This window comes from Mauremys mutica, chromosome 10 (genome assembly GCF_020497125.1).
Source record: "Mauremys mutica isolate MM-2020 ecotype Southern chromosome 10, ASM2049712v1, whole genome shotgun sequence".
Classification (NCBI taxonomy): Eukaryota; Metazoa; Chordata; order Testudines; family Geoemydidae; genus Mauremys; species Mauremys mutica.
The window spans coordinates 38,124,755-38,140,627 of NC_059081.1; the positions used below are offsets into that span (position 1 = coordinate 38,124,755).

At 42.8% G+C, this 15,873-nt stretch overlaps 1 protein-coding gene across 1 annotated transcript in view; it reads left to right on the forward strand.

Annotated features, from left to right (window-relative positions):
* Window positions 1-15,873, forward strand: part of MYO3B (myosin IIIB) — a 298,690-nt gene that overhangs the window by 121,209 nt on the left and 161,608 nt on the right. Inside the window, exons 18-21 of the mRNA XM_045033165.1 lie at window positions 1,538-1,685; window positions 3,644-3,797; window positions 4,710-4,798; window positions 6,772-6,901. Coding sequence (XP_044889100.1) covers window positions 1,538-1,685; window positions 3,644-3,797; window positions 4,710-4,798; window positions 6,772-6,901 — 521 coding nt within the window. The remainder of the gene's footprint in view (window positions 1-1,537; window positions 1,686-3,643; window positions 3,798-4,709; window positions 4,799-6,771; window positions 6,902-15,873) is intronic.

Consider the following 15,873-nt stretch of genomic DNA (forward strand, 5'->3'; position numbering starts at 1 on the left):
CAAATAGTTTTCTGTGGAGATCTACTTGCTGGAACCATTCCCTGAATACCTCTGAAGAATCAGCACTTCCCAATGATTTCTCTCTTCCTCCTCCCTAACCTTAGCAGAACTTGTGTAATGCAAGAATCTCAGAGTTGAGAAGGGGTAGGGTGACCAGATGACCTGATTTTATAGTGTCTATCCTGATATTCAGGTCTTTGTCTAATATAGTCAGTGGTGAGTTGGAGCCGGTTCTTACCGGTTTGCAGGAACCAGTTGTTAAATTTAGAAGCCCTTTTAGAACCTGTTGTTCCAGGACAACTGGTTCTAAAAGGGCTTTATTTAACAAAAGCTCTGGCAGCTGTCCACCCTGCCCCTGGCCCCAGCTCACTTCCCCCTCTTCCCCTGAACACTCCACCCCCCTTCTCCTCCCCCTCCCCTGCTTCCCGTGAATCAGATGTTTGCAGGAAGCCTGAAACAAGCAGCAGGCAGGTAAGATGGGGCGGGGGGGGGGAGCCCAGAGGAGGAGGGCTCCAGAGATGTGCAGCGTGGCCCAGTCTGGTCCTGGCCAAGCGGCTCCCTCCGGCCTGGTTCCGGCCGAGCACCCCCGTTTCCGGCCCCATCCCGGCTTGGGCCCCGCAGCGCCGGTGCCGGCCTCGGCCCCGGCTGAGCGGCTCCGTCCCGGCCTGGGCCCCACAGCACCAGCCCTGGCCCTGGCCGAGCGGCTCCGTCCCGGCCCCGGCCCAGCTAGGGCCCCACGGTGCCGGTGTCATCCCGGGCCCGGCCGAGCAGCTCTGGCCTGGCCCAGCTCAGGCCCCATGGCACCGGCCCCGGCCCCGGCCCCGACCCGGCCCCTTCCAAGCGGCTCCAGGCAGCGTGGTAAGGGAGCAGGGAGGGGGTGTTGGAAGAGGACAGTGGGGTTTGGGGGGTTGTGGGGGGGTGGATAGGGGTCGGGGCGGTCAGAGGGCAGGGAACAAGGGGATTGAATGGGGGCAATGGTCCCCGGGGGGCAGTCAGGAAGGAGCAGGGGTTGGATGGGGCGGTGGGGGACAGTCGGGGACAGAGAGAAAGGGGTAGTTGGATGGGGCTGGGGTCCCAGGGGGCCATCAGGAATGAGAGGAGGGGGTTGGATGGGGTGGCAGGGGGCAGTCAGGGGACAGGGAAGGGGGGTGGATGGGCCAGAGGTCCCGGGGTGTGTGTGTCAAGGAACGTGCAGGGTTGGATGGGGCAGGAGTCCCAGAGGGGGGTCATGACCCCCTCGTGGGGTGAGGAGGAGGGAACCTGTTGTTAATATTTTGGCAGCTCATCAGTGAATATAGTTGCCTATTACCCTCCACGCCCTGTTCTGATTTTTCATACTTGCTATCTGGTCACCCTAAAAAGGAGTGTGGTAATGACTGTAAACAAATGCACAATCTGTGTTTGATTTATACAGGCTGTCTCTCTTCCTTTTGTGGTGGATTGAATTAATGATAGTATCTGATCTTGATTATCTTGTTTTTTTTAATTTGTCCTGGGTTTTGCCCCATGTTGGATTTTATGTGTGTTTTCTACATAGCAATGCTGCAAGCCGGATGAATGTTGGGATACTGGATATCTTTGGATTTGAGAACTTCACAAGAAATTCCTTTGAACAGCTATGCATAAACATTGCTAATGAACAAATCCAGTTTTATTTCAATCAGCACATCTTTGCACTTGAACAGGTAAATTTAAGGCTGCTGTGATTGTAAGCTAGATTCAGGAGTACTACATAAATATATATATATGTATAGTACACTCTCTCTCTCTCTCTCTAATATATATAGAGTACTACTGAATCTCTCTCTTTATATATATAAAATTTATTTCTAATACAAGACTGTGGCTGAACAATATACCATATTGTGAGTATTGGCCACTGTCGGTAGACAGATACTGAGCTAGATGGACCTTTGGTCTGACCCGGTACGGCCGTTCTTATGTTCTTATACAGGTACTAATTTACGTACTAATTTAGGGACAGAGCTACGTAGCTCTTAGAAACTTTACTAAATGACTTTTTGCCATTGGGAAGAGTGTTGTGACCCTTGTTGCATTTTTGAAAGAAAAGCTAGCTTTATGTAATTTGTATGGATTGTATTACAAATTAATAAAAAGACAAACCTAAAATTCAAGAAGCTTCTTGCTAAAAATAACTATTATGACTTTTATTAAACAAAGGATTAAAGAGAACAGTTATCAAACCAAAATTATAATTGAGTTAATAAATCAACATATTGACAATAATATGGAATGAAATCAGCAATTGATCAAATCACTGGATGAACACAATCAGGATTTAAATCATTAAGTTAGCATAGTGCAAGTTCAAGTCTTATACATATTTAAGCCTGGAAAGCAAAGGGGATGTAATTTACTTCTCAGATCCCTGAAGCAGCTAGATTCCTTCAAGGTTTCCATTGACTGAGTGGTTGACTTTTTCCTGATTAATTTAGCTCTACTGTGATACAGAATGATTAACAACCTATAATTTCCCTTGTTAGTGCAGAACAAAAGGGTAACACAAAATGATTTAAGATATGATTTACTTAGAAATTGGATACACATGTGCTATGTCTTTAACATTCTCTCTCTCTCTCTCTCCCCCTTTCTCTTTCACATCTAAAAGTGTTAACAGAAAAAAAATAATGAATACAGGAAGTAGGCGCCTCTACCAATCCACAAAATAGGAAAAATATAAAAAAAATTTTAAAGAAAAATGTTTTAATGGTGCTTCTGCTTGCTGGGTTTCAGATTTTCAAAGTAAAAATTGTAATTCAGGAGACCAGGTGACATCATCTCTAGTTGGTATTTTAAGCTGGCCAGCAGCCTGCCTCTGGGCACTTGGCTAGTCAGCTGGCATAGCCTGAAGTGGTCTTGGTCTGTCTCTTCTTTTTAGGGGAAAGGGTGTTGGGGTATGGTGGCAGCCTTTCTTGGTGTTGTGGTGGCCTGGTAGAATCACCTGTGGTCACTTAGATCTTTAAGGTTGTGATTCTAGTTCACTCTACCCCATGCCACGTCCTTGAAATCTTCCAAGCAAATCCGGGGATCATAGACCTCCTACTCTGATGCTGTGGTCCAATCCAGGTTGAGGGTAGGCAAGTTTGACCTTTGATCATTCTGGAAAGTCCCATCTCTTACTAGCAGTTCTGTAACAACCCAAGTCACCAGACCAAAGAAAGAAATGTGGTCTATACTGATTGAAGACTTAATTAAGTTATTGTTATTTCTTACTTCACTCCTACTTCTACCCATTCATATTTCCATTCCCTTAGCATATCTTAAAATATTCTGAGCTTTTTAATGGCATAGAATTAGGCCACTAACAATTATATGGCTTGATCATATGGTCATCGCTAAGAAAAAGCGCTGTCGCTTTCTCTTAATACAAATCTTACTTAAGCTAAAGAAAAATTAAGAGTTTACAGAACAAGAAAATGGAAGTTTAGAGACTAGACCTCACTCAGATAGACCCATTTCCCACACGATATTGTGACCTTGCTGCCACACAATTGTTGTGAGCTTTGTAGGCAATTAAATGTTACCAGGTCCTATAAACAAGAAAGAAGCTTTGTGCCAAAAATATCCTGATGGTAATATTATCATGGTCAATTCAGTATTAACTGTATTTCTGACTTTGTAGATGGAATATCAGAATGAGGGCATTGATGCTACTACAGTGGAGTATGAGGACAATCGTCCGCTTCTAGATATGTTCCTCCAAAAACCAATGGGAGTACTTTCTCTACTTGACGAAGAAAGTCGATTTCCCCAGGCGACAGACCTGACTTTAGTTGGTATGAATAATAATTAAAAAAACCCTAAAGAATGACTGATACACATTGAGTGAGAGCCATGACATCTTATAGTATTTTTGCTAGTCTAAATAACCACTGAGTCCGTGGCATTAGCAATGGATTGAGAAGGCTTCTGAAAATTCTGCTATGATGTCACCAATATTCAGACATAAATAAATGTATTTTTATTTACTTAAGTATTTATTTTCTCTCTTTTTGCTCAGGTGCTCACTTCAACTATTTTTCTAGTTTCTTGTTATTTTTATATTGTTAATGTTATTTTATGGTTTAAATATTAATACCTATCTAAATAGGGCTTATTATCATCTATGGGATTTACAAATAATAAATAATCGTCACAATGCTGCTGTGTGTTAAGTACTTCAAGGATTCTTATCCTCATTTAAAAGATGGGAAACTGAGACAGAGAATGGAAGAGAGACATGCCCGAGATCATACATTGAGTTAGTAGTAGTGACTTTGCTGTGCCATCTGACTAGATAGTTCCTTAACTTGATGATTATTTTATGAACATTTTAATAAATCTTGTTGCCAACTTTAAAATGTGTGCAGCCAGTAAATGAGAGAAGTTTATTTTAGCGTTCTACCTACCAAGCCATTGTCATTTGTTAGTTTCCGATGGGCATCCCATTAGAAGTGAGTCGTGAGGGATTTGAAGGACTAGTTTGGGGAGGCTGTTCATTTATAAGTGGTAACTTGGAAGAAAGAACACAGGTGCTTGTAGGAAAAGCTGACAAAGGCTGACATCATTAGTGGACAATATGATAACTTATAAGAGTATTTTGTACTAATTCTGATTTTTTGGGTTGTAAGCTGTCCTTAATTATGGTGGAGAATTGTGGTTTAAATTGCTGTGGTTCACCTTTAACAGTTACCTTTTTTAATGACTAGATAAGTTTGAAGATAATTTAAGATGCAAATACTTTTGGAGGCCCAAACGTGTGGAGCTGTGTTTTGGCATTCAGCACTATGCTGGAAAGGTAAAGGCCATATGGTAATGTAATAAGTGGTATAATCACTATCCATTCCATCCAGAGGCATTTAAATTGCTTGCAGATTTCTCTCTTTTTAATGGATTAATTGTTTTTAAAGAAACCTAGAATTTGTGATAAGATTTACAATTCAAAATGTTATACATGCTCCTTACAGTTCTGGAGGTGGCATCCTGACACGTGAAATGCCACCCCAGCTGAGACTAGGGTGACCAGTTAGCAACTGTGAAAAATCGGGATGGGGGTAATAGGTGCTTATATAAGACAAAGCCCCAAATATTGGGCCTGTCCCTATAAAATTGGGACATCTGGTCACCCAGCTGAGACATTTCATAGAATTTGTGGCCCCCTCCTTGAGCCAGAACAACCTGCACAATTATAACATCTCTAGCCATTAACACATATACTCAGTAGTAATTGTTTGTGTGGAAGAGAGAGAGCAGGAAAGGAAAGGGGGTTCAATGAATAAAACAGAATTTAAAACTGTCTCTGCAATAGTGTTTTCTTTTTAAACTCCTGTAGAGGGCAGAGGAGTGTCTGGAAGAATTCCCCTCCTACATACTGGAGGTATATTCTAGTGCTCTGCAGAACTCAACAGTTTTGGTTTTAGTTGGTTTCATGTCCACTGAGTTTTGTTTGGAATTTGAGGTCTAAATTCCCAATTGTAAACAAAACAAAGCAGCCTAGGTTTGCATGGTTTCCATGCAGGCCCCAGCTCATGCTCAATGCAAGGGTCAAGAACCTCCGCAAATCTTCTGGTAAACCTTGCCCAACTTTTGGATTTGTTAAGGAAAACTGTAAAGTTCCACAAAGCTCCAGTAAATTATTTGCCACCCAAATGTCAAGTCCTAGAGGAAGTGCTGATTTTCAGTCATTCTCCACAATAGGGCCAAAATTAGCTCTAATGTAACTTCAAGACCATGGCTATGTCTACCCCACCGCGGTAAGTCGACCTACGCTAAGCAACTCCAGCTACGTGAATAAGGTAGCTGGAGTCGATGTACCTTAGGTTGAGTTATTGCGGGGTCTACACTGCGGGGGGTTGATGGGAGAAAATCTCCTGTCGACTTACCTTATTCTTCTCATCAGGGGTACAGTACAGGGATTGACTGGAGAGTGATCTGCAGTTGATTTGGCAGGTCTTTACTAAACCCGCTAAATTGACCGCCGGTGGATCGATCTCAGAGCGTCGATCCCTGCGGTAGTGTAGACCTGCCCCATGTGCTGTGCCTGTGTTTTTCTGGCACTGGGGCCATTTATAGTAAAGTTGAATGCTGGAAATTACTGTAGTTTAAAAAAATAAAATCTAAAGCAGAATAACTCTATTCCAATTTTGATACAAAGATTTGATCATTGGTTACTAATAACTATGAGAAAAACAATTCAGAGCAGTTTTGCCTTTCAAAGACTTTGGAGTTAAAATTTTAAAAATACTGTGCCCTAAGCCAGTGCAAATTAAAGAGAGGATCTCAGATGAATAAATATCCATTTGGTAACAGTGATAGTACATTTTGTATCCATTTTGCCAGTGTGCTAGATATGAAATTTACTCCTATTTCTCCAGAAGATTTCATTACAGATCACACACTGGCTACATGCAGTAAATGCAGAGTGGCTGCTCCGTCTGAAAACCATTGCATATTTCACGTGTAACCTGTCAAGTCATGTGGCTAGTGTGGTGCTACACTGTGTTATGTTGCATTGGGCACGTCATAGTTTGATGTGATACAGCGTAATACAGTGTGACTCAGCCTAAGCCACTTAAACCAATTTGATATACCAATGACATGTTATGAATGCAGATGCTGTCTAAAGCCAGTTCACACTTTGAGAACGCTGCAGTAATTCACCAGCTTGCCAGGTTTGAACTATCTTACTTGGTCAACTTGCCTGTTTAAAGTAAATGACAAGGTTTTGGTAGTCTGTTTCAGCTGTTTGTTCATTCTGTCTCCAACACCTAGGTATTATATGATGCCTACGGTTTTCTTGAGAAAAACAGAGACACTCTTCCTGCTGATATAGTGGTGGTGCTGAGAACTTCAGAGAACAAACTTCTTCAGCAGCTGTTCTCTAGTCCATTAACCAAAACAGGTATTTCTCTTCATAGCTTTGTTAATATAGTAAGACTTCCTGACTAGATGTCCCTGCAGCCTTCTACTACTACTGCCCAGAACCCTGGCATTGCTTTCCATCAGGTTTACAAAAAGTAATCTGGAGTTGTAAAATACTTAACGCTTGCTTTTCAAGGCAATTTATGGGCATTTCAGAGATGCAGTGAGATTAAATGATAGCCAAGGCCAGACTTCATTGTCAGAGTAGGGATGAGACGTCAGGAGTTTCCTGGGTATTAGTTTTGTGCTCAGACCACTAGAGAACACTTCTCTGTCTCTAGCTTTTTGCATAATTTGCTTTACATTGTGTAAACCATGTATATCCAATTTAGGCAAAGATAGTTTTTGCAAGTAACATCCTCTCTGTTTAAACACACCTGCGCAATACTTTAAAAATTATCTTACTAGTTATGGAATAAAAAATATACCAAACTGATAGAATTAATTATTTCAGATGATTTGAAACTTGGGGACATTGACTTACACACATGTGCCTATGTCTATTGCTAATTTATAACGAAGTTCAATGACTTCGAAGATAGCTGCCATAAATCAATAGAATATGCCTGACACTTCTGCCACATAATCACCAACAATGCAACACACCCACAGCCAAAAAGAGTCTGCGCACGTTACAGTAGAGTGTGCATGTGACGTGTTACATAAACACCTACACTACAACACACATACAAAGCTAAGAGACTGTCAGGAGTTGCTACATAAAAGGAAAAGTCTCTTTCAGAGCAGGTTAGAAAAGGATGTAGACACCTGAAAGCTTTTGCTCTGATATGACATTTCTTTGCAGGAGTAAGGAGACCTTTGGTAATTCACTTGTGATTAGAGAGTTACAGGCTAGAATACGGTGATGTATACCCATGCAGTTCATGCAATAATCAGTATCTTGCTGATACAAAATGTCAAAACTAATATGTACAGTCATTTCAAATTACTCTAAATGCTTTGGGCTGAACACCACTCTGTAACCCTTGAAACGCCATTGACTTCAGTGGGTTTGCATAGGTGTAGTTGATAGCAATTTTTGAGTCTATTTGACTATATTCTGCATAGGATAGATAGATGCCTATTATACTGACTCTATTGTTTTTCTGTAGTTTGAGGACTATTTTTGTTAGTGTGGCTTTGGTTTGGGCCTCTACAAACTGTTCCTAAGAAGGTACCTTCTCTCTCTCCTTTCAGGAGGTGGGAGGCGGAGCTCAGAATCTGAATTTTCCTGTAAGAAAATCGTTCACCTTTTGTATTATGAAACTTTACTGTTTAACTTGATTGATCTTAACAGGCACTTTGCTGTAAGTTCACTAGGTCAAGGATTATTGTGCTCTTTCAAAATGTCAGTTCTGTCCTCCTTTTAGGAGATCCTAGGGAGAATGTTAGCAACAAGTCGATAAGGTCAAGGACTGCCCCTCACAGCACAGCCTAAGCTGAATTTTTAATAAGTAATATGTTAGCCTATTTCTTGTGGTTTTGCATTTGGATGTGACTTTGGGATTCTCGTCCCTTGCTGACTAGGGCTGAACAAGATAGAGACAATGATCTTAGCCTTGTTGGAAGGGAGAGGGTAGAAGTACTTTTTACTATCTAGTGGCTGCTTGTGAAGGATGATGTAGTTAAGGAGGAGTCTGCTTCTCCTTTTGCTTCTGTGAGCTTAGCAATTGGTGAAATGTGGGTGCGGACTATCTTAGGAGACTGGGGTCAGCATGCTCTGTGCCCAGTTGGGGGTGAAAACCCCTTTACCTTTACATGCTTTGATTTTTGGGTCCTGGTTGACTTGATGAGAGAGCCTATTCTATTCATCCTGGTAGGGTGAGGCTAACCAAAAGAAGCTTTGCACCTAGTCAGATATCTGAGACTGTACTAGCTTGTCAATGTTTTTGTCATTCTGATTCAATGACTCTGTGCTTTTCCTGTTATTCCTAAATGACAGATTAGGTTCTTTGTCCTAATTAGGGTGACCAGATGTCCCGATAAAATCGGGAGCATCCCAATATTTAGGTGTTTGTCCCGTGTCCCGACCGATCTTTGGTCGGGACGCAATTTGTCCCGATATTTCGCTCCGCTGGCGGACCCCCCACCCCCATGTGTCCTGATATTTTCTCCCTCTCATCTGGTCACCCTAGTCCCAATTAGTAGTCCAGTTGTTATAATAACTGTCAGTTATTAGCAGTGAACTTGATGGTGAGCAAGGCAATTGTATCATACAAGTTTCTCCTGAATTCTGGTCCTTTCACACAAACTTGTCTCTCTGGCTTTTGAAAATATTTTCACCAGCAGCAGCATTGAACTGTGTGCTTTGCCTGAGACACAGTAGGAACTGCACTCTGGCATGCCGATTAGGAGATGCAGACCACTGTTACTTTATATATGCTAAGTATACCGAGTTGCTGTCACTATTTTTTGTATCTTAAATTCTTTACTGTTATCACTCTCTAAATGGATCAGGTGACTTCTGCCTTTTGTTACAAAATTCTTGCCTCTCTCTGAAATAGCAGCAGCAGCAATATTTTCTGCCAGGTCAGTATAACTTGGAGCCTTGGAATGGTTAAGCATGTACTTCTGCATATGATGCTACCAGGGGCGGCTCTAGCTTTTTTGCTGCCCCAATCACGGCAGTCAGGCAGCCTTCGGTGGCTTGCCTGTGGGAGGTCCACCGGTCCCGTGGCTTTGGCGTACCTGACGCCGAATTGCTGCTGAATCCACGGGACCGGCGGACCTCCCGCAGGCATGCCGCCGAAGGCTACCTGCTGCTGAATCCATGGGACCGGCAGGCCGCCCCCCTGCAGCTTGCCGCCCCAGGCACACACTAGGAGTGCTGGTGCCTGGAGTTGTCGCTGGATGCTACAAGGTCTTAAATAAAACCAATACTTTATGCTCTATTTTTTTCAGCCATCTAATATACTTGGCACCACTTCTGGTGTAGGGACCTGTGTTCTGAAATCAAATTGTTGCCAGGTTTGTCTTTGGCAGCCTGCAGGATAAATGAAAGGTTTGGCAGAGAATCTAACGTATAAGTATGGCTATTAATATCTCATCCCTGCTTTGTGAAGGAAGTTAAAGGCAGTCTCCTCGTAACTTTCTACAAAGAAGCTCTTGTACACAAAATAATAGAGATTATGTAAATGTCCCATAAGATCCTCTGCTTGTGTTTGAATGCATCCTTACCCCCAGACATATACTTCATTAGCAAAGCAAGCCAAAATCAAATACCATCTCTCATTCCAAGATTGCATTTAACATTCCAAGACTTTACAACATTTTCTTCAATTTGTGTAGATTATTTATTTACTGGCACAAAAAGTTGTTAATTTAAATGGAAGCTACATTAAAAAAAGTGCCAAGGCAATGTTGTCTTTATATGAGCCTTTCTGCCAGTGTCTTCAATGCTTTGTTTGAAGATGAGCAACAGCGCTGTCTTACATCTGTTCACAACTAGCTTTGGAATGTTTAGTGTTCATACTGAACTGTTGGCCGAAGAGCCCTCTTCCATCTGTGCAATGGCCACTAGGTGGTGCTATCTCAGAAGTTTGAAAATAACATGGGCATGATGATTATTACAAAATGCATTTCCTAAATGCCACTAAGAATGAAAATAAGGAAACCGGATGCCTGCTTCCCTCCACTCCCTGACAAACTCTTCTCTGTTTGAAGTAAATTTATCTAAAGGCCTTGCATATAGTTTTCAAGTGTCAAAAACTGAGCAGCAGTAAGAAAATAAATATTAAAAAGACAAAATTATTTTCCTAATTTAGGATCATGTGAATCGCTGTAATTTATCAAATGGTCTGACCCCCTCTCAGTGAATGCTTCTATTTTGCTGGAGCAGACTGTGTAATTTAAAGTGCCAGAAATGAACAGCATGATGTAAAGGCCATGTAGGTAGTAGTATAGTTTACCATTAAAAGAGTTCACAGATCCCACTAACTGACATCCATACTCAAAGTGAACATTCTAGGATTGATTATACAGGGTTCATACCTCCTTTTTGTTACTTCAATGGGAGGTAAGGTGCATTCAGAACCTTGCAGAATCTGTTTGCACTTTCTACTGACCTTTAACTTCAAAAAGGAATGAATATGTTCTGCATAGTGAACCTAAATATTAACCCACTAATTTTCCAAATTGCTTCCATGTTCTACACTATTTCCATCTGCAGAGTTCCTGCTGATGAGAATTGTGTATGTGAAATGAGTGTAGAATGTGCCCCAATTAAAAGAGAGAAGCATAGTGTACTTGCAAGGAACAGGATGCCTCTATTTTGCCGAATTTGCAAGTTCCTTTTTTAGCCAAATGCAACTATTTTGGTCTCTTTAGTTTCACAGATTTTGGGGGATTGGTATCACGAGTGACAGTGTCAGAGACAAAACAATTAAATAATCTGGGAAAGAAGGTAACCTGAGAACTATACATTGTACTGAGTTTAATTGAAGATGGCCGTATAAAAGGCTCAAGCAGCAGTTACAGAAGTAATCCTAGTAACTTCACTTATAGATGCTGATACTGATGTCGCCTGGATGTTTGAGCAAATTCTGTCATAATCTCTTGGAGACTGGATTTTGCTTTACGATATTTATGGTAAATATCCTGCAAACCTACCTGGTGGTGTTGCCTTCCCCTCAGAGCAGGTTGCCCCTAAGGGCTTGCTTATGCCCTCCTGGCTTGCTCTCGTGGTATGTGGGTGTGGATCTGTGGTCCACAAGGAGAGGCAAGTTGGTGAGGATTATACCTGGCATTTCCCTGTAGTAGTTGATGAGTCTGATACTCATACCATCAGATTAACTCTCTCTACTCCTGCCTCAAGCCAGGAAGAGGTCAGAGGAAGGATGGTCCAGTGGATAGCCCTGAGGAGACATTGGGTTAAAGTCCCTGCTCAGCCACAGACTTCCTGTGTGAGCCTGGGCAAATCACTTAGTGTCTCTGTTCCTTGGTTGCCCCCAAAATGGAGATAAGAGAACTTTTCTACCTCACTGGATTGTGAAGCATCCAGAGACTATGGTAATGGGGCCATTTTAGTGCCTTAGATAGATGAAATACATTTAAAAAACCCTCAACTTCTGAGTGAAGATGGCTATAACTGCCCTTTAAAGGCTCAATATTTAGATGAGATCTATCGTTGAACAAAAGAAGGTTGCTTGCATGGTTATGGGATTGTCAACAGCCCATGAATTTATGCACCAAACCACTGGTGCCAACTACAATGTGTTACATGTTTTTACTGCTGTGGAAATACAGTAATGTTAAATGTAACCTGAGCTTGCCTCAGAAATCCCAATAGAATCCCATGATCCCCACTGATCAGGCCAGGTGCTGTAGCCCTACTCATCTCTAACATATTGTATCACTGAATTGCATTAAAAACAATTGAACAAGCTATAGCAAAAGTTGGAAATATATTAAATCAATAACTTTACTGAAACACATATCCAAGGTACGACTTCTTGCATCAGGAATAAATATAGGGACCTTAGAAGGAAAATCTGCCTGGGCTGAGCTTACCACCAATGTTTTTAAGGCACTTGAATAAGTAATATGGAAAATGATTGCCATATTGCCTCCCCTATTGTTTAACAAGCAAAAGTTCCTTTCAAATGTAGAAGGCTTGTTTAAACTGGAGAAGCTTAAGTTTTTAAATTAGCTCACCTTTAAAAGCAATTAAGCCTATACTGTAGACTTGGTTTTAGGCTGCCTGAGCCATTCTAGTTCAGTAAAAACAGGTCAGGCCACCTTGAACTGCCTAAGCTATGTCTACGCTAGAGCTTTAACTGATTGATAAATTGGTTTTGTTGAACTAATTTTAATACTTAGAAAATGTCCCCAGTGCAGACATGCTCTTTGCTAAACGCGGCTACCCACCACCATCACCACTACCCACCAGAGTGGCTTAGTAACAAGCTGTAAATGGGTGAAATGACTCTTTGTGGGTGTCATAGATCTTAATGAGTGCCCCTTTCTGGCAATCCACTAGGACTGCTGTGAGCAGTGTGACCCAAGAACCTCTGGATAGCAATAGGCAAAGGGCACTGCAGTATATAGAGGTATAGGGATTCCCTGTATTCACCAAAAAAAAGTCATGTGATGTCATTAGTGAAAGCCTGTCTCAGTGGCACTGCTATGGGTACCCGCATGGCCCCTCACTATGCCAACATCTTTATGGCTGACTTAGAACAACGCTTCCTTAACTCTCGTTCCCTAACACCCCTACTCTACTTACGCTACATTGATGACATCTTCATCATCTGGACTCATGGAAAAGAAGCCCTCGAGGAATTCCACCGAGATTTTAACAATTTCCATCCCACCATCAACCTCAGCCTAGACCAATCCACACAAGCGGTCCATTTCCTAGACACTACTGTGCTAATAAATGATGGTCACATACATACCACCCTATACCGGAAACCCACTGACCGCTATACTTACTTACATGCCTCCAGCTTCCATCCCGGACACACCACACGATCCATTGTCTACAGCCAAGCTCTAAGATACAACCGTATTTGCTCCAATCCCTCGGACAGAGATAAACACCTACAAGATCTCTATCAAGCATTCTTAAACCTACAATACCCACCTGCTGAAGTGAAAAAACAGATTGACAGAGCCAGAAGAGTACCCAGAAGCCACCTACTACAGGACAGGCCTAAAAAAGAAAATAACAGAACACCACTAGCCATCACCTACAGCCCCCAACTAAAACCTCTCCAGCGCATCATCAAAGATTTACAACCTATCCTTAAAGATGATCCCTCACTCTCACAGATCTTGGGAGACAGGCCAGTCCTCGCTTATAGACAGCCTCCCAACCTGAAGCAAATACTCACCAGCAACCGCACACCATACAACATAAACACTAACCCAGGAACCTATCCTTGCAATAAAGCCCGATGCCAGCTCTGTCCACATATCCATTCAAGTGACACCATCACAGGACCTAATCACATCAGACACACCATCAGGGGCTCGTACACCTGCACATCTACCAACGTGATATATGCCATCATGTGCCAGCAATGCCCCTCTGCCATGTACATTGGCCAAACCGGACAGTCTCTACGCAAAAGAATAAATGGACACAAATCTGACATCAGGAATCATAACATTCAAAAACCAGTGGGAGAACACTTCAACCTTTCTAACCACTCAGTGACAGACTTGAAGGTGGCAATTTTGCAACAAAAAAACTTCAAAAACAGACTCCAAAGAGAGACTGCTGAACTTGAATTAATATGCAAACTAGATACCATTAACTGTGGTCTAAATAAAGACTGGGAATGGTTGGGTCATTACACCAATTGAATCTATTTCCCTATGTTAAGTTCTCCTCACACCTTCTATGGGCCATCTTAATTATCACTTCAAAACGTTTTTTTGCCTCCTGCTAACGATAGCTCATCTCAATTGATTAGACTCTGCCTGTTGGTATGCATACTTCCACCTTTTCATGTTCTCTGTATGTATAAATATCTCCTGTCTGTGTGTTCCATTCTATGCATCCGAAGAAGTGAGCTTTAGCTCACGAAAGCTCATGCTAAAATAAATTTGTTAGTCTTTAAGGTGCCACAAGTACTCCTGGTTTTTTTTTTTTTTTTTTTTTTTTTTTTTTTTGCGGATACAGACTAACACGGCTGCTACTCTGAAACGTCTCATACTGGCCATCATAATCATTGCAAAATGTATGTATGGAAAACATATATGAGGAGTTATGTATATATCTAAAAAAAATGTTCTCTAGGTCTGTAGTTAAAAACAGAGCACTCATAGGTAGTGTTTCTTGAAACAAACTTCTCCCAGACAGGGGGTGGGAGACACTTATCCTAAGAGTGGAACGATGTGTATTAACATTCTAAGTCAAATGCTAATGAAGAGCTGGTAGAGACTTGAGAAGCAAATTAAAGGAAGAGGTAAACAGAAAGGTGGGCCTGTCTTGAGGTGAAAATTGATAGTCTGTTCTGGTAGATTTGGGGGTGCAAAGAGGCACCCTGGCATGATGACATCCTGTATTTAGGAAATAAATGAACAGCGAGCTTGCTTCATGCCTAGGCTGAAAATGCTGAAGAGAACTTTCGGTCAGATAAGCTTCTTTAGACATAAGGATAACTTGTTATTTAGTTAACTTGAGGCTTTAGAATGTGTGATATCATGTTTCATATGTAATCATTTGTTCCTGTCTCTCAGACTATTTTTTATTTGAATCTCTGTTCTTTTTAATTAAATGTCCTTTTATTTTATAATGTAACTCAAATGCTGTGCGTACTACAGGAACATTGATCTAAGCCAGGGGTCTCAAACTCAAATGATGACGAGGGCCACATGAGGACTAGTACATTGGCCCGAAGGCTGCATTACTGACACCTCCCCCGCTGCCCTTGGCCCCGCCCCCACTCCACCCCTTCCATGAGGTCCTGCCTCTGCCCCGCCTCTTCCCACCCCTTCCCTGCCCCCATTCCAACTCCTTCCCCAAAATCCCCTTCCCAACTTTGCCCCCTCCCTGCCCCCAGCGGGTGCAGGAGGGGTGTGGGGTGTGGCAGGAGCTCAGGGCAGGGAGTTGGGGTGAGGGGTGCAGCAGGGGTCAAGGTGCAGGGTGCGGCAGGGGGCTCATGGCAAGGGGTTGGGGTGCAGGAGGGGTGCGGGGTGTGGCAGGGGACTTAGGGCAGGGGGTTGGGCTGTAAGAGAGGTGCAGAGTGCTGTAGGGGGCTCAAGGAAGGGGGTCAGGATGCAGGGTGCAGCTGGGGACTTGGCAGGGGGTCAAGGTGCGGGGTGCGGCAGGGGGCTTAGAGCAGGGGGTCAGGGTGCAGGAGGGGTGTGGCAGGGGGCTCAGGGCAGTGGGTTGGGGTGCAGGAGGGATGTGGGGTACGGCAAGGGGGTTGGGAGTTGGGGTGCAGGGTGCAGTAGGGGGCTCAGGGCAGGGGGTCGGGGTGCAGGAGGGGTGTGGGGTGCGGC